Here is a 19,186-nt window from a genome sequence, read left to right as displayed (position 1 = left end):
TTAAGAGCTGATATTGGAGACTCATTCCATAAAAATTAATCATATCAACGATTAGATGTTTTTCTTTCTTTAAAAAAAAAAACACTGAAAAAAAAAACATTTTTGGCTTATTATTAGTCATCGAGTATGTAGAGTGTCCATCATACTGTACATGGCCCTGTCTAGATTATTAAAGGATTACAGCCTAAACTACAAATGGATCACCTAACGTTGAGAATTCAGCAGGTCCGTGTGTGTTTTAATAAGAATGTCGAGGTAAACAGTAACAGGAAAGCGAATGGGAAGTTTCCGTTGCTGGAGCAGCAATTGGGTTCATCGTCAGCAGCAGCAGATGGCGTTTGCACATTATTCGCTCTCCATGGAGCGTGATTCACTTGTGGGTCTTTTTCAGCATCCAAACTGCTGCCAGATCACATTCAGGTTCTTATTACGGTCAATATCAGGATGCAGGTAGGACACTATGCGCCTCAATCTGTGTTAGCATGCCAGAGCTGCTAAATCTACAATCGATCACTAATCTTTAATGGACCACGACACGAAAACCAAAGTATGAGTAACTTATGACTTTTCCAGCATCTACAGGACATGCCAGAATTTCTTCACTGTCTTTCCGAAGTGGTCGGGGTTAATCTTGTGTTACATGTAAGTTTCAACCTGACTAATCATTACACTTCGCTTGTCATTGCTTGGTTCATTATGCATTTACGTTTTAACGGGAGCTTCAGGTTTCTCCAAGTCTGTGATCATTGCTAGGTTTTGTCCACAGAGGATTGCAACAGTCCCAAATTTCCATGAGTCATGTAACAGCATGATAGTCAAGTGCAGAAAGTTATCAGTCATGCATGCTCATTAGAATATCAGGAACACGATTGACTTGATTATGAAATTAAGCTTTCATTTAACTTGTATGTAAATTAAACATATGTGCTGTTTCCTAGTAAATTGCTTGAATAGTTTTTTTTTTTTTAATAGATCAGGTTCATGCCATTTTTGTTAGCGAGACACGTTAGAAGTGGCAGATAGTTCGATATTTAGATATGGTACTGTAGGTTGTACTACAGCCAGTTCAGAAGGTCTTATTTATTTAGAAGCTCTGAGAGTTGTGGCTCAGGGGAAAACATGCGAATCAATATGTTTTAGAACTGTCATGAGAATTTACATTTTGTTGCTTCTGTGATGATGAAGTCTGTCTGCAACCAACACGTACAATATAAATCGGTTGTAAATGTCATGATGTTATTTTGCATTTAAAAAAAAAAACTGACACTTTTTCATTGTAACTTTGAACAAATGTTTTAAACTCATGGTATCTTAAGTATGTAACCTAGTGACCCAGCATTAACGTATTCAATGCAAGAGATTTAAGCACTTATGTACGTCGCTCTGGATAAAGGCGTCTGCCAAATGCTGTAAATGTAAATATAAATCTGTAAAAAAAAAAAAAAAAAAAAAAAACGTGAACCTGTTTTTTCACCCTTGTGCCGTGTATCTGTAAAATTACCCAGTATGTAAATTAGCTGTCTTAGCTGTCTTATTGTTCTGGAGCTAATATATGCTCTCCATCCTGTGCCGTGGATTTCCCGTTGCACTTAGTGTCCTTCAGCGTAGCACTGTATGAGTGTCAAGCAGTGCGGAGTACATAAACAATGTCATGATGTGACAGGTTTAAGAAAATAAACATGACAGGGTGCTATAAATATAAATTTTTCAACAACTTGGCATCCAACCAAGATCAATTCCAGGCTTGTTTAAAGGAGGTTTGCTTTAATACAGAGGAATTCCTTCTGAATCATGAATTGTAATGGTCTTGTTGGAGTGATGATGTGTAGCATGTCTACGTGCAGAAACGGTGTGAGCGCTTAAGGTTTTTATCCGTGCAGGCTGACACGTGATTTATGCGCTACTCACACCACGAAGGCCAGGTTATTGCATTAATTACAGTTGTCAGGTGGATTTAGACCAATAATCTGATGCCTAGCTCTGGAAGTTAATAACTGAGGTAACCCAGATCTGACCGCATCCGGGTTCAAGGATCGAGCTCAATGTGAACTTGCCTTACATGGCAGAATATTCCAGTAGTTTGAGATCTATAAAAAAAAAAAGCAAAAGCTTTTTGTTTGGCTTTGCAACGACACAATTTACATCGCTAAGATGGTTTCTCTTGATATGGCATGTTTAAAAAAACAACACAAAAAACACACACACATTTAAAATGCATTGGGTTGCCTTAATCAGCGTGTCTGTCGTAACACTGCATCAGCTTGTCAGCTATTAAAAGCCCATCAGCGTGAGTGTGTGGGGTTTATGTGCTATCGTATCAGTAATAGCAGCCGTCGTCAGAGGGCTAATGGTAATGGAGCTCTTAGCAGAGCTTGTTGTCATGCAGTCAGTTATGCAGAGCAAGAAAGAGGGAGGAGAAGCATTCCACATCCTTACTGCATTGCCATGATCTGCTACGAAAATAACCAGTCCCACGCCTTAACCCTGGGTGTCTGGGTATGTAGGAGTGTGCGTCCATGTTGTATGTGTGTGTATGAAGTCCCACATGCGGTCCACATTAGAATTTCAACCAAATGCAGAAAAGATCATTTAGAAAAAGAGAGAAAATGTGAACAAGTGAGTAATGGAATAAAGAAAATCATGGAGAAAATAAAATGAAAGGGAAATCTTTGTTGTTTTGTGGTCACATAGGCAATAACAGAAGTTCCTGTCAGTCTGCCTGCGTGCTCAGCGTGCCCTGCGTGTTCGGTGTGTTTCTTTTTTTTTTTTTTTCTGCTCCTCTTCCCTTCTCCTTTTTCCCTCCTCCCCTCGTCACTTCTCTCCCGCCTTTTCCAGCTACTGAGACAAACAAGTGCGTGTGTGTGTGTGTGTGTGTGTGTGTGTGTGGCAGATGGGAGGATGTTTTTCTGGTCAGGACGGATCAGCAGGCGGGGGTTTGGTGCATAAGCCCCGCCCCCTCTCCTCACCCTGCCTCATGGGCTGGGCTTCAAGCAGACAGCACTCCACTGAACTTAAGGAGCGCCCAGCTTCTGCTCTGCTGTATTTTGCATTGATCTCTCACTCATTTTTCCCTTGCTAGACGCCTGCCATGAAGATCCAGGAGGCCATCAACGGCCAGGAGCCTTCAGACGGCTTCGAGGACGTTCCTCGACTGGACCTGTCCACTCTAATGGAGGACAGCAACTGGGGAGGTCAGTCTCACTGTTTTCCTGCCTCTGTCTTTCCTTCTCGTTTTTTTTTTTCTTCTTCTTCCTCTGCACGTCTTGCTCCTGCAGCACATGGGTGGCAGCTGCACAGCTACGTTGTTGTGTTTGAGAGATCGGATTACATGACTTTGGTTATATTTCTGTTTCTTCGGAATACAATATAATACATTGACTTCTTCTGGTCGAAATAAAAGGCTTCATTTTGCTGGACGTTTCAGCAGTTTGTGCGAAAGTGTTACGACTAATCGGAGACATCAGAGCTGTTTGTGAGATTCAGGGTGTGTGTAATCTTGCGATCCAAGTCTTCATGGACATTTTTAATGAGAATGCATTAGTATCATTTTATTTGAATCCTCTATAGCACGGTCATGATTTTGTTGCATGTGAAGCCAAACAATTTGTTCTCAGTTGTGGATCTTGTTTTTAACCCTGTCATATTGTATGCAGCATGGACTGATAACAGGTTTCCCATGAACAAAATGGGCAGTGTGGCAAAAACATCACATGACAATTGGGAAGAGGTTCAAGTTCTATTCTTTTATTGCTGAGTTAAAGATGCAATATGAATGAAATTGTGTTCATGTTGCTTTTGATAAACAAAAAAGCTTGCTGCAGTATGATTAATGTTATATTACCATTATATCACATTTATAGGCAACACACAATAATGCATGCAGTATTCTCTCGCTCTCTCTCAAACACACACACACGTCTTCCTCTATGCAAACTATTGTAAGATTTTTTACACTGCTGCCTGTCACAGATGTGCACAAACCTGCACACACCCACACACACGCACACACACGCGCACACACACAGCTCCTCTCTGCCAAGACGTTATCATTGGGAGTCTAGGCCATATAATGATAATATTCTGCAGTGTCTCTCTGTTTTTACCCTGGCACAGACACAGTGCTCGTCTCCTCAGGCTTCCCAGAGCTGACCCGACTGGGAGAGTTGCCAGATTGAGTCACTTTTACCCTTTAACTTGATGGAGCTGTTGGAATTAAGCTAAAGGACTGGCAGCCGCCGCTTTCTGCTTTAGCACGTCTGTTTTATGAGCTTTTTCCAAACCACAAAATGGTGCTGTGCAAAGGAGGACAGATTGTACACACTGATATTCTCATCCAGAGCCGCTCCTGAAGGATAGAAATGCTAACCGTACTTTGTGGGCGTTTTCTGGTTGCTGCTGTTTTATCGGTTGTATTTTAAAGGAGTTCTCAAATTGCTTGTTGTGAGTTTAATTTTTAGCTACTACATCTGTAGAGTGTGTGGGACAAGAATTTCCACATGACTGTAATGAGCAGAGAAAATTTGAAAGTCTTTCACAGTAGAAGTCTTTGGTGGTTGTGTGGATGTCGGTCCACTTTTATACAAGACACTGTCAGGAGACTTCTATGGAAGCATCCAGTGTTTGTAAGTTAAATAAGACTTGTGAAACAGATGTAATTACATTCATTCGTTCATCTGTCGTAGCCGCTTTATCACAAGTCCGAGTCATTGTGAATCTCAGGTCTATCCCAGGAACACTGGGAGTCATGCAGGAATGCACCCTGAATGGGAAGCAAGTCCATTTCAGGGCATCTTGAACACACTCGCACGCTCATTCACAATGTTGGTGGAACCCAGAGAACCAACACAGTAACCCAAGCTGAGGATCAAATCAGGGAGAATCAATTGTTGTTGAACTTTAAAAAGTTCTCTCAATCTTTCTATCAAACTATTTTCCGTTTTTTTTTTTTTTCTCTTTTCAGTATGGAAAAGTGTCAAAATTCCTGTCTGTGGTGATCTCATGTATACTACAGGCATGTTTAAAAAGAAATGTAAAGTGTTCCTTTAATCGATGAGCTCATTTTAAACAATGGTCCATGATTAAAGGATAACGCTGCAAGACAATGCTCCGTGATCAAAAGATAGTCCTACGCATCTTATTCCTGCTCTTTGACTTTGAAGTCTTGCCTTAACGGGGGGGAAAAAAAAAAAAAACGGGAGCACATGGAGGTAGCAATTTATAGAGGGACTTCCCTGGAGAGAGGCTGTACAGACAGCAGATGAGGCTGCTGAAATGGACATGCAGAGAGGGAGAGGGATCAACCTTTGTCCTAGTGTAGTCAGTGCCAAAGCTGTTTATTTCAGCCACCCGCTGTGACAGTAAGTGTGCCGTGGTACAAAGCACACATCTATATCTGAGTCAGTAGAACATCTTCATTTTCACCTTTCTCGCATATGAATCGCTCACTCCGTTCAAGTCAGATTGCGTCACTCGCGGACGTTATCACTTCTTTTCACACGCCGTTAAACTTCAATACAAGTTCAAATAGTTTTCATACCTTTTACCTTTATGAGGTGAGGTGATACAAACTCACAAATGAGAGCTACATTTTTTTTTAGTGACCTTTATAGCAATGGTCCTGACTAAATGATTTAGACCATTAAGCTCTATTTAAGCTAATAACGGGATGTTTTTGCTTTAAGCTTGTCAGGAATAGTTTGGTACAATAACCGCATAAACAAACACTGCGTATCGCACGTTGGCGTGACAATGACAGCAGTTACTGTACATGTAACAATAAAAACAAAGACTTTGTGGGAATCTTACTGTTCAAAAAAAAAAAAAACGTGAAAAAAGCATGATGCACACCCTGACACGTGTGGCTGTTTGTTTTATGCATGCACGTACGCTCTTAAATGACCTTGTGTCCTTTGCTGCAGTCTTGGCATTGTCGGCGCTTGTTCCTTGGCAACAGCTCTAGAGTGCTTTTTAGCTTTTATTTTCCTACATCAATCGTATGCTTAAGTTAAGCTTTGTTCCTGAGTCTAAGGGACAATTTACCAAGCCTCAGATTTCAATTTCTGACATTAACCCCATATTAACCCCATATTCTAGTCTGGGGATTTTATCCACATCTAGAAGGTTAGAAACGATGAGAAAGCTGTAAAGTTATTTGTTTGACCATGAGTTTCTAAAGGTCAAGAACATGTTCAACATGAATAACAGGCTGAGCGTGTGTGTGTGTGTGTGTGTGTGTGTTTGAAGTTCAGTTGCTCTGTCTGGATTTGTGTCAATATATATATATAAATACATGTATGTGTGTTTTGGTGACAGAACCAGTGCCAGCCTATTCATCGTGGCACAGAGACAACATAGACAGTGAGGAAGCTCACCTCTCTCCCCACACCGGGGGCAAAATGATCCGCCAGCTGCTGGAGGAAGACTCGGATCCCATGCTCTCACCACGCTTCTATGCCTACGGGAACTCGCAGCAGTACCTGGATGACACCGAGGTGCCTCCGTCACCACCCAACACGCACTCGTTCATCAGGTGAGACAAACCCGAGACGTCTCAGTCTGAAATCCGAGAACCAGTGGCATTTAAGGCTTTCTAGTTGTTTTAAACAAAAAAAACATTAGGAATATCCTTTTTAATGGCATACAACTAAATAAATAGGAGTAGTAAATGTAGTAAATTTGCTTCACCTAACTGTCTCGAAGAAGACATTGGTTGGCTGTGCCAGAGAGTTGTTATTAAATCGATAGAAGGTCTTGAATAAACTAATAATTTTTTCATTGACTCTTAGGGTTATGATTGATGATCTTTGTGTAGGCGTATGATTATGTTTTGATTGTATTTGGCGTTCAGCCGACGGCGGAGTTCTTCACTCGGCTCCTGCGATAACGAATGCGAGGAGCTCACGTCAACGCAGCTCTCTAAAAAGATACACAGCCTCAAGAAAAAGATCCGCAAGTTCGAAGAAAAGTTTGAGGAAGATCGCAAGTACAGGGTTAGTAAAAGCTTTTACTTCAGAAAATATTCCAAAGGTTCGAGATACAGCAGCAGGAAAACGGATACCAGAACTGCGTTTTCAAAATGACCCCTTGTGAGTCTGTTTCCTGAAACAACAATAATGGGCGCTGTGTTTTCCTTCTCCAGCCGTCACACAGTGACAAAGCAGCCAACCCTGAGGTCCTGAGATGGATGAATGAGCTGGCCAAGCTTCGCAAAGACCTCAAAGGTATGCCTGTAACACTTCACGTACAAAGCAGGACAGGAAGAATTAGCATGCTTAGCATCATGTAAGTCAGGCTAATCCAACACTCATGACGCTTTTGTTAAGTACTCGGAAAATCAAAACACTCAAACCTCTCTCAGTTTCAAAGGTCAGTCGTCGGCTATTTAGCCAGAAATGTAAGAAGTCCCATAGTCATGCTGTTGTAATGTTCAGTGAGGTTAACCCAACAACTGTCCAGGCAGAACAGCTTTTTAATATTAGTTTTGTCTTTACTGTAGACTGGATAATAAGCCTCTGGGGATAAAACTTAAGGAAAAGCATTTGATATTTAAAAAAGAAAAATGTCAACGAGTAAACGACTAACATCTTAACATCTCTCCTGAACTCTCGCAGAGCACAGTTTGATGAAGTCAGAGGAAGATCTGGCTCCTTTGCCGAGGCAGCGCAGCAACACGCTACCCAAGAGCTTCGGCTCTCAGCTGGAGAAGAAAAGCAGCGAGGCAAAGACGCCCAAACCGCCTGTGGAGAGCACGTTGGAAACGGTGATGAACAAAATGCAGGAGAAACGCGTCGAGTCCGGCCGGCCCGAGGACATCAAGGCAAGCGTTTATAGCATATCGCTACTGAATTCTCTGTTCTGATTAGTCAGCAAGCGCTGATTCATTTTCTATAACAGCAGTTCTGACAGAAGTTCTGGTTGGTTAATATTAGTGCAATTTTTTCATATGTAAAATCAGTAATGTTTCTATAGGAAGAACTACAGGGCCACGTACAGCAAACACCCCACATAAGTCCAATAATAAACCATTAAAATCCTTGGTATTAATTAATAAAGTCCTATAATGTTTTCTGTAAGAATACATTTATATAACATTTATGAAAGGAGTCTCCAGTGTTAGTTCTGTGTAACATTTGGAAAGTTTTCCAATACATGAAACTCTTTAGGACTAAGGACTTTCCAGTGGCTGGATTTCTCTCCCCACCACATGTAACAGAAGCAGTTGATCGTCGTCACACCTTAAAGTCTAAATGATTTTCAAACCAGTTATTATGGTCAGATTATAGTAAATTATTTGTCTCAGCGATGAAAATACATGTGTTTCCAAAACAGGATATGACCAGAGAACAGATCGGTGCAGAGAAAGTAGCTCTGCAGAAAGCGCTGCTGTATTACGAAGGCATCCACGGCAGACCGGTGAGTGCGTGTATGTTTGGGTAGCATCGTAACACCTCACATAACCCTCGCTTTCTGATTATCTAAGGCTCATTTTCATGGTGCACCAGATTGCCAGTGGAGAGGGAATAATGTGTGAAAACTGAAAGCTGTGTGTGTGTGTGTGTATGTGTAGCCTGCAGAGTAGACAGATAAGAAGTCGGTGCTCTTGTTTTACCTCCATTACTCTGTCAAGACTAACATGTAGAAGCTGCAATACAGTTTACTCTCAAGACCGTTCAGGCTGTCAGAAAGCTGAACACATCTGGCTTGATCCAAAGCCAACAGAGGATATTGTACTGTGATAAAAGCTGTTTGTTATTGAATCAAGGTGAATTAGAGTGCTGTAATTTACTCTCATCTGCATCAGAGCTTCAGCTCATTAACCAGGTCAAACACAGCTCAATTTCGTCCATTCACTGTTTTTTTTTTTTTTTTACAGGCAGTGATACTAAAATTAAAAGGGATTAAAAAACAATCCTAGCAGATCAAATTTTACTGTACGCTCATGATTATAATCAGAGCAACATATAATCAGAGAAAGCAGATGCAACTAAAAATCAAGCTTCTATTCATATACTAACTCTAGTAACTCTTTCCAGATCACAAAGACAGAAAGACAGCTCATGAAGCCGCTATATGATCGATATCGCCTCGTCAAACAGATCCTGTGTAGAGCATCCACCATCCCGGTCATTGTAAGTACTGTCTTTTATGCCTCCACACACACACACACACACACACACACACACAAGTCTAGCAGCAGGATCTTTTAAGCAGCCAGGAGAGAATTTCATGGCCCTAAAGCAGCAATGAGATTTGAAAAACATGTCACACATCACCGGCATCTCTGACTGCTCTGATATTGTTAGGAGTAACATTGGCATTAGTTATAACATATATTTAGCACGAATAGCATCCAGATGCAGGACATAACTTATAGCAGAACTGCAGGAGCATCCATACACAAACTAGATGCTTACACAGTGACTGAGTTTTGCTGATCTAGGAACAGTTTAAAGCTGCTCGTGTAGTGGGTTAAGCTGATATTTTTTGGTTGATCCTGGGTGAGTGTTCTGAGTGGTTCCTTCCTTATGACCCTCCACAAGCAGGGCTCTCCATCCAGCAAGCGCAGAGGCCCTCAGCTGCAGCCCATTATCGAGGGGGAACCCGCTCTCTTCTTCGACCACGGCAAGGTGAAGAGCCACTGCTCAGACAATCAGAAATGCTCCCAGCGTAACATCCGGTCCCTCCGATTAACACCGCTTAACTCCAATTAATCGATCTTGGTTGCAGCCTGTTGATTGGGGTCACGTAACCATCCCAAATCAGTAGCTTTCAAGTGCTTGGAGAGTTGTGATTTTTCCCCTCATCCTGATTGTAAAGCTTTGATTAAACACATGCAGATGAGTTTCTTGTGCATGGCGTGTGGTGATACGAAGAAGAAACATCTTGTGAGAATCAGTTGTATTGACTTCATGCTCCATGCATAAAGAGGCTTAAAGAAGCACTCGACTAGGTTTTAATCTAATCTCCATCCACTGCATCTGAAGTGTGTGTGGGACCACCACAGAGGAGAGCCGCTACAGAATAGGCTGCACACTTACAAACTTGCTCATAGTACAACTCTTAGAGCAGCTGTTTATATAAAACATATGTAGAATCTTTAAGAATTATTTGCAAAAAATTCTAAAGCAATACGATTTATCCTTTAAAAAGATGGGAATTTTTGCAATGATGATTTTTTATTTTTTTTGATTGCTCTAGGGCTATATCATTGGATAAAACTCCCTAAGAGCAAATAGTTCAAGATGTCATTAGTTTCACCCCAAACGCTTGTTATTTTATTGTAGGTTTTTTTTTTTTTTTCTTATTTAGAGAAACTTCCGTCTAACCAAATTTAGCTCACTGTTCTTTCCTCAGAAGAGGAAAACCTGCTGCGATTCTTTTCCACACACAAACACACACTCTACAGCTGCAGTGGCTAAGGGTTAGAGAGAAAATTCTGTATTCCTTTCACATTACTGTGATGATTTAGGAATGTGCAATTGAGTACATCTTGATCTTGACCTCTCAGTAGAATGTTCTGCTTTCCTTCATTAATCAAACTCTGATTAAATCAACAGTGTCGATTGCTTGACTCCTGCATGGGGTTTACCTGAACATCCTCCAGCTGACCAGCTCTGCCTTTCATTATTTAACTAATCAGGAGTAAACCATCGTCTGTGCAGGAGGAAGAGGACGGCTCGGACGAAGACAACGACAACAGGATGCAGTTTACACAGCTGACTGTGCGTCCAGAGCTGAGCATGCTGGGATTTCTGGACCACCTTGACGAGGAGGTGGACGGTTTTATTTCACCGGTAGACGAGTTGTCGCCTTCAAAGAACAGCACCGACATGAGACTGTCCAACCTGCACGCAGCCACCATGTGAGTGCTACATGCTAAATAGGAACACCGACAAGGGCAGACAAGACGATGTTAATGTGATCCACGACGGGGTGGTGTGTGTGTGTGTGTGGGGGGTTACGACGGTGGTACTAGGACCAGCACAAATGGCATTATTTTCCTACATCAGCATGACGTGTTTTATTCCTCTTATACTACAGCAATTTGCCAATGAACTACATCCTTTAAACTTTTTATCTGTTTATAGTTACAGTCAATGTCACAGAACAAGTTAGCTCCAGCAGCTAGAAACATTCACTCCATCATTACCAGCCCTTGTTTTTTTTAAATTAACACACAAAATATAAATAAATAAATAAATAAATAAATAAATAGGCAGCTTCTAACACAAAGCTATAAAGTCCTGAACAGTCTCGTGTGGTGGATAAATGTAAAGATACAGCTTTCATAAACGCTACATAAACATCTTCTACAGATGAAAAGATGAAATCGATTCAATTCAATCAGTTATTACATTTATATATTTTTATATTTTTATATTTATATATATTATATATATATATTTAATCTAATTAATCTTACAATTAATCAACACCTTCTGACCAATCAGGTTCAAGAATTCATCAGCTGGGACTTAAATAAAAATTCATCACTCAACTGTGATGATAAGTGATGTACAAACGCACTGCGTTATTAGAAGAACTTACAGCATGTAGAAAGCATGTGACTGGAACGGAGCTCTATAGAGTTTCACACGCAAAAGAGAGGAGACGTGACAAGTCGCCAGTCGAGAAAGCCGACGCGATTCGAAACGTTACAAACAGAACCGTGTTTGATCTTTGCGGCAGAGAGAGCATAAAACATTTGTTTACATATTGACCTTTATATCACGCGAAAGAACAGGAAGAAACATTCTCCTTCTTTCACAAAACACAGACAGGAACTGGTGGAGCAGCTCCAGGAAGCTCGAGAGGAAAAGAAAAGAATCCGAAAGAACCTGCGTGAATTCGAGGACCAGTTCTTCAGGCAAAACGGCAGGTAAAAGGGAAACCTCTTCAGCAGAACGTCTTATTGTATCTTCCGATCCGATCGTTTTAGCTAACCACGCTCTCCTTCCACAGAAACGTGCAGAAGGAAGATCGCTCGCCCTTGGCGGTGGAATACAACGAATACAAGCACATCAAGGCCAAGCTGAAGCTGCTGGAAGTCCTGATCAGCAAACGAGACTCCTCGAAGTTCATCTAGCATCCAGCTTCGAAGAGATGAAGCACAAGGACTAGCAGACTCTGCTCATGCTAAAAGCTAAATAAGCTCGTCGAAAGCCCTCCTGTCGAAGTCGCACATCGGGTGGGGTTTTTTTTTTCTCCACCTCTCTCAAGCCATCTGTAGCTCTCAGGCAGATTTGGCTGAAGAAGATACCCCCCTCCCCTCCATCCTCCTCCTCCTCCCTGTTGGATTTCACCACCAATAGAGAAACAAGCCACTTTCATCAAGCAAGCGATGGCACATCCTACACACTCACGGTGTCGTTCTATACGTACAGTACGTCTGACAGAGTCGAACCCTTCTGTGAGCGTCTGTTTCATCAGAGAAGTTCACAGGATAGCAAACCTGTTCAGTTTTAAAATCACATGGTCATAGATTTGGGGATGATTACTGCTGCACTGCCAGTCAAATGTTTTTAAACCAGGGGGGAAAAAAAGCCAAAGACACAATGCCTTTTTTTTTTTTTTTTTTTTTTTAAATTGCTTTCTTTATTTAGAAAAGGCTTTTTTTTGTATAGCGTTTTATTCGCTCCACACACAACCTATCCTAGTGGCAGAAAAGCATGATCAAGGGTTTTGAATCTAACTATCTGTGCTTTCTGTGTAAGGGCGAGAGCGAGAGCGAGAGAGAGAGAGAGAGAGAGAGAGAGAGAGAGAGAGAGAGATGGTGCTGAGAGCACTGAGCGCCGAGCACGTCGAACCTTCCTGCGTAAAGAGCAGCTCAGAAAGATAAAACACAGAAATCATGCACTAGTTTTCACTTTTCCTGCTTTCTCACGTGTAGCATTTCATCTGAATCGGACCCTGGTGTGGGTTTTTTTTTTTTTTTTTTTTACCATCAACACAATCGCTAGGGGGCACGGTGGCTTAGTGGTTAGCACGTTCGCCTCACACCTCCAGGGTCGGGGTTCGATTCCCGCCTCCACCTTGTGTGTGTGGAGTTTGCATGTTCTCCCCGTGCCTCGGGGGTTTCCTCCGGGTACTCTGGTTTCCTCCCCCGGTCCAAAGACATGCATGGTAGGTTGATTGGCATCTCTGGAAAATTGTCCCTAGTGTGTGATTGCGTGAGTGAATGAGTGTGTGTGTGTGTGTGTGCCCTGCGATGGGTTGGCACTCCGTCCAGGGTGTATCCTGCCTTGATGCCCGATGACGCCTGAGATAGACACAGGCTCCCCGTGACCCGAGGTAGTTCGGATAAGCGGTAGAAGATGAATGAATGAATGAATGAACACAATCGCTCTGAGAGAGAGAGAGAAAGAGCATCTGTATGAGCAGTCTCATCCAGCACATAAGTCAAATCCTTCAGTACTGTTGACTGAAGAAAAAAAATTTTTTTTTAAAGATTTTAAATCAACGTATTAGTTTGTCTCATAATGATCTGATCCTTTATTCAGTGCAGGCTCAATATTCTCAGTGCTTCATTTAACACCACACACCCAACCACACACCCTCCTTTAATTAACCACAAAAACCCCAAACATATTAATTAGTCTCTGATTTCCAATCAGCACCAGAACTAATACATAAAAACGCATTCATGTTCATAGACATTTGACTGGCATTGGGTTTTTTTTTTTTAATCCCAAGAGGGATTCTGTATCTGAAATCAGCTGAGAGAAGGTTAAGACAATTATGGGAACTTCAGGGTAACAAAACAAAACAAAAACACACCATTTTACGATCCTTCTTTTTATGACGGTGCCATATTTCACACACGTCTACGTGACGTACGAATCCAGTCGCAGCTGTAGGCTGAAGGTCTCTGTCGTATCCTTTCACGCTTTCTCAGTGCAGTAATTTGCTCAGTGTAGCCAAAGCAGATTATTTAGTGAGAATGTTTGTACCTTTTTTTTTTTCTTCCGAGTCTTTTCATAAGTCACGTGGCGAAAACGCACATCATCTCGATCAGAGATAACCAGCGAAGCTGACGTTTTGCGTGTGCATTTTTACTTTTTGTTATTGCCGGCTCTAACCAGCTTTTATTGTATAGTCACTGTGTAACAATGACAATGACACGGGCCAACAAGCAACCTGACTGCTTTCTTATTGAGAGAGAGAGAGAGAGAGAGAGAGAGAGAGAGAGAGTGAATTGGTTTGATTAATATAGATCCAGAGTTTAAACTAAGCATGTTATTCTCTCCTGTTTTTCTCGTAAACAGATATTTTGCAGTGTGACCTTCGTTTTTTACTGAACGTGAACACTGATGGTTTATCATGAATAAGGCTGTGTACATTTTAGTACATGATTTATTTGTATTTTGTACATATGACTTAAAGCAAAACCTATTTTTACTGAACTCACTGCTGTTGTGTCTTTTTTCTCTCCACATATAGTCTTTAGCATATTCTCAAAATTTCAAAGAAACATCACTTTCTCTTCCACGCACTCACCCTCTGGTTAGGGTTCACGCTCACTCTCACCCTCACGCACTGGTTAGGGTTCACGCTCACTCTCACCCTCACGCACTGGTTAGGGTTCACGCTCACTCTCAGGGTCACGCACTGGTTAGGGTTCATGCTCACTCTCACCCTCTGGTTAGGGTTCACGCTCGCTCTCACCCTCACGCACTGGTTAGGGTTCACGCTTGTTCTCAACTCACGCACTGGTTAGGGTTCACGCTCACTCTCACCCTCACGCACTGGTTAGGGTTCACGCTCGCTCTCACCCTTACACACTGGTTAGGGTTCACGCTTGTTCTCACCCTTACGCACTGATTAGGGTTCGCGCTTGTTCTCACCCTTACGCACTGGTTAGGGTTCACGCTTGTTCTCAACTCACGCACTGGTTAGGGTTCACGCTCGCTCTCACCCTCACGCACTGGTTAGGGTTCACGCTCGTTCTCACCCTTACACACTGGTTAGGGTTCACGCTCGTTCTCACCCTTACGCACTGATTAGGGTTCGCGCTTGTTCTCACCCTTACGCACTGGTTAGGGTTCACGCTTGTTCTCAACTCACGCACTGGTTAGGGTTCACGCTCGCTCTCACCCTCACGCACTGGTTAGGGTTCACGCTCGTTCTCACCCTTACACACTGGTTAGGGTTCACGCTCGTTCTCACCCTTACGCACTGATTAGGGTTCGCGCTTGTTCTCACCCTTACGCACTGGTTAGGGTTCACGCTTGTTCTCAGCCTTACGCACTGGTTAGGGTTCACGCTTGTTCTCACCCTTACGCACTGGTTAGGGTTCACGCTCTCAGCCTTACACACTGGTTAGGGTTCACGCTTGTTCTCACCCTTACACACTGGTTAGGGTTCACGCTTGTTCTCAACTCACGCACTGGTTAGGGTTCACGCTCTCACCCTTACACACTGGTTAGGGTTCACGCTTGTTCTCAACTCACGCACTGGTTAGGGTTCACGCTCTCACCCTTACACACTGGTTAGGGTTCACGCTTGTTCTCACCCTTACGCACTGGTTAGGGTTCACGCTTGTTCTCACCCTTACGCACTGGTTAGGGTTCACGCTTGTTCTCACCCTTACGCACTGGTTAGGGTTCACGCTTGTTCTCACCCTTACGCACTGGTTAGGGTTCACGCTTGTTCTCACCCTTACGCACTGGTTAGGGTTCACGCTTGTTCTCAGCCTTACGCACTGGTTAGGGTTCACGCTTGTTCTCACCCTTACGCACTGGTTAGGGTTCACGCTTGTTCTCAGCCTTACGCACTGGTTAGGGTTCACGCTTGTTCTCAGCCTTACGCACTGGTTAGGGTTCACGCTTGTTCTCAGCCTTACGCACTGGTTAGGGTTCACGCTTGTTCTCACCCTTACGCACTGGTTAGGGTTCACGCTTGTTCTCACCCTTACGCACTGGTTAGGGTTCACGCTTGTTCTCAACTCACGCACTGGTTAGGGTTCACGCTCTCACCCTTACACACTGGTTAGGGTTCACGCTTGTTCTCACCCTTACACACTGGTTAGGGTTCACGCTTGTTCTCACCCTTACGCACTGGTTAGGGTTCACGCTTGTTCTCACCCTTATGCACTGGTTAGGGTTCGCGCTTGTTCTCACCCTTACGCACTGGTTAGGGTTCACGCTCTCAGCCTTACACACTGGTTAGGGTTCACGCTTGTTCTCACCCTTACACACTGGTTAGGGTTCACGCTTGTTCTCAACTCACGCACTGGTTAGGGTTCACGCTCTCACCCTTACACACTGGTTAGGGTTCACGCTTGTTCTCACCCTTACGCACTGGTTAGGGTTCACGCTTGTTCTCACCCTTACGCACTGGTTAGGGTTCACGCTTGTTCTCACCCTTACACACTGGTTAGGGTTCACGCTTGTTCTCACCCTTACGCACTGGTTAGGGTTCACGCTTGTTCTCACCCTTACGCACTGGTTAGGGTTCACGCTGGTTCTCACCCTTACGCACTGGTTAGGGTTCACGCTTGTTCTCAACTCACGCACTGGTTAGGGTTCACGCTCTCACCCTTACACACTGGTTAGGGTTCACGCTTGTTCTCACCCTTACACACTGGTTAGGGTTCACGCTCTCAGCCTTACGCACTGGTTAGGGTTCACGCTTGTTCTCACCCTTATGCACTGGTTAGGGTTCGCGCTTGTTCTCACCCTTACGCACTGGTTAGGGTTCACGCTCTCAGCCTTACGCACTGGTTAGGGTTCACGCTCTCAGCCTTACACACTGGTTAGGGTTCACGCTTGTTCTCACCCTTACACACTGGTTAGGGTTCACGCTTGTTCTCACCCTTACGCACTGGTTAGGGTTCACGCTTGTTCTCACCCTTACACACTGGTTAGGGTTCACGCTCACACACACTCAAACACGTGCTCACTCTCTCTCTCTCTCATGCTTACACACACACTCTCGCGTATGCAAGTCAAAGTAGCCAAACTACCAACAGACACTGAGCACATGGATTACTTTATCTGGGAGACGAGGCTGGATTCACCTGGGAAGATTGCACAATATTTCAGCTTCTATAAAATGCCCAGCATTCATAACCACATAACCCGAGCAGGACCTAATCATACGCTCATCACTGCCTCTGGCAACATTACTGTAACAGCCATACTGTACGTCTGGGGAAGCTTTTAATGTCCAAACTATAATGACCTTTAAAAAAAATAAATTAGAAAGGAAAAATGCACAGAGAGAGTGAGAGAAGGGGAAGTAAGAAGGACACAGTGTGTAAGAGTCAAAGAAAGAAAGAAAAAAACAAATGAAGAAATAAAATAAGTGCAATGGGGTAAGAAGGAAAAAAAAGAGATAGAGAGAGAGTATGTGTGTGCGTGTGCGCAACGGGGTAAGAATGAGAGAGAGAGAGAGAGAGAGAGAGAGAGAGAGAGTAAGAAAAGGGGAAGTAAGAAGGACAGTGTGTGTAAAAAAAAAAAAAAAAAAAGAAAGTAAGTGGAATGGGGTAAGAAAGAGAGAGAGAGAGAGAGAGAGAGAGAGAGAGAGAGAGAGAGTTAAATCACAGCACAGAACACATGACACATTGGGAGGTGGAATTCTCATTTTAATTTAAATGCTCTGAAAGGAAAACAAAAATAGATAAAACAATATATTCCATTTGAGAGAGAGATATAAAAGTAAATATACTTTACTAAAAGAATGCAGCAGCAGCAGCCACTAAGAAGCCCTTGTTTGCTGAAGTTGACAGTAAGGTATGGGACAGAAACGCTTGGTGTCGTTTGGTTCAGTGTGGATGAATGAACACTGAGGACACACTGAACACAGCCCCAGAGTGTCTACAACTCCTCTCATGTAGCTTCTGCCTCTTCATCATCATTATCCGGCTTCATTTTGTGTGTGTGTATATACGTGTGTGTGTGTGTGTGTGTCACACACAGTCATTCTGATCCAAGACTTAGATGTCAGAGCGTTGTGGCTGTAGAAAAGAAATCCCTTTTAAATCGCCCTATTCTGCGTCCCTGCGCGTTCCTCAGATACGATATACGACAACGCTAAAAAAAAAAAAAAAACAACTTAAGATTTAGATGCAAAAAAAGAAAAAAAAAAAAAAAAAAAAAGGTTTATATAAGAGAGCAGCGGTGGTGCGGTACACCTCCAGTCCAGCACGGGACATCCTGCTCCAACACTCAAATCACGACAGGACAACATCCTGATTTGTCAGTCATTGTGGTAAAAGCACCTAAAGTGGGCGGAGCTTCACTTAAAGGTGTAGAAATAAAACAGGAGTGCAAAGTGAAAGAGTCATGTACGTGCAATTGGCTGATTAAATGTAGATTAAGCTCCACCCCTGATGAACCAGAGACACCGGGCAGTTGGATAAACCTCTTATTTTAAAATCTATTACGTTCGAGTTGAGATTTTGTGTCGGATATTTAGTTCCGTTCGTGCCGCACGTCCTGCGGAAGCTCCGCCCCTTCCACGTCGTTACCTGAGAGTACGAATTGTATCACGTTTCCTTTCTTCCTTGTGTTACTTCTAGGCTAAAATGTCCAGTACGCAATATGAGTGACTGCTCACGACATTAAAGGACTCTAAATCGCTGGAGTGTTGGAGCAGGAATCTCCGCCCTGGAAACTTGGACATGCACAGGACCAGCGTTGGGCTCTGTTGTGCATAGGCAGACATTCAAATCAAGACTATTCACACACATCAGCCATTTATTGCTGGAGCTCCTTCCTCCAACACAAAATCAGCTCCGTCAGTCAACGCGGCTTTCAAACACTCAGCTTTCTTTCTTACTTTCTTTCTTTTTTTCAGCTAACCATAAATAACACATTGTTGGGTTTAACCATATACATACTGTATTTATTGTGGCGCTAAACAGTCATTAGCAGGCTCAGCTTTCACTCTGGAGGTCACGCTTGCATGCACGCTAAAGTGAGAAGAGGGAGAAGAAAGAAAAGCTTCCTCCTAGGCGTTCCTCGCTAGTGGCTCGTCTTAAAGGCAAAATCGGAAACGGACTCGCAAGAATTCATCGGTCGAGTTACGAAGAAGCAGAGACGATTAATAGACTTTCACGTCTGGATAATGGCTTGTTCTGTTCTCCGTCGCTTCAGCAGCAGGTCTGAAAAGCTCAGAGGACAAGGACTTGTCTGGTTTTTTTTTTTTTTTAGTTCTTTCTTTTCTAAACAAGCACAAATGCCAG

At 43.0% G+C, this 19,186-nt stretch overlaps 2 protein-coding genes across 6 annotated transcripts in view; one reads left to right on the top strand and one right to left on the bottom strand.

The window, feature by feature from the left end:
* fam13a (family with sequence similarity 13 member A) overlaps positions 1-14,402 on the top strand; it is a 67,423-nt gene extending 53,021 nt beyond the window's left edge. For 2 of the 5 annotated variants that reach the window (XM_060873082.1, XM_060873079.1), the window contains 11 exons: positions 3,080-3,191; positions 6,313-6,529; positions 6,848-6,989; positions 7,139-7,220; positions 7,611-7,816; positions 8,329-8,412; positions 9,033-9,128; positions 9,543-9,626; positions 10,662-10,861; positions 11,777-11,878; positions 11,962-14,402. In XM_060873082.1, coding sequence (XP_060729065.1) covers positions 3,080-3,191; positions 6,313-6,529; positions 6,848-6,989; positions 7,139-7,220; positions 7,611-7,816; positions 8,329-8,412; positions 9,033-9,128; positions 9,543-9,626; positions 10,662-10,861; positions 11,777-11,878; positions 11,962-12,085 — 1,449 coding nt within the window. In that variant the 3' untranslated portion in view covers positions 12,086-14,402. Of the gene's footprint in view, positions 1-3,079; positions 3,192-6,312; positions 6,530-6,847; positions 6,990-7,138; positions 7,221-7,610; positions 7,817-8,328; positions 8,413-9,032; positions 9,129-9,539; positions 9,627-10,661; positions 10,862-11,776; positions 11,879-11,961 lie in introns of all 5 variants that reach the window. The other 3 variants (XM_060873080.1, XM_060873078.1, XM_060873081.1) reach the window with 2 other exon arrangements.
* A 3,161-nt stretch (positions 14,403-17,563) lies between these two features.
* LOC132847621 (probable E3 ubiquitin-protein ligase HERC3) overlaps positions 17,564-19,186 on the bottom strand; it is a 40,708-nt gene continuing 39,085 nt past the window's right edge. The window contains exon 25 of the mRNA XM_060873084.1: positions 17,564-19,186. This exon is cut by the window's right edge and continues 623 nt beyond it. The gene's annotated coding sequence lies outside the window, so the exon portion shown is untranslated.

This window comes from Tachysurus vachellii, chromosome 6, assembly GCF_030014155.1.
Source record: "Tachysurus vachellii isolate PV-2020 chromosome 6, HZAU_Pvac_v1, whole genome shotgun sequence".
Classification (NCBI taxonomy): domain Eukaryota; kingdom Metazoa; phylum Chordata; class Actinopteri; order Siluriformes; family Bagridae; genus Tachysurus; species Tachysurus vachellii.
This window is presented reverse-complemented; position numbering and strand designations above follow the sequence as displayed.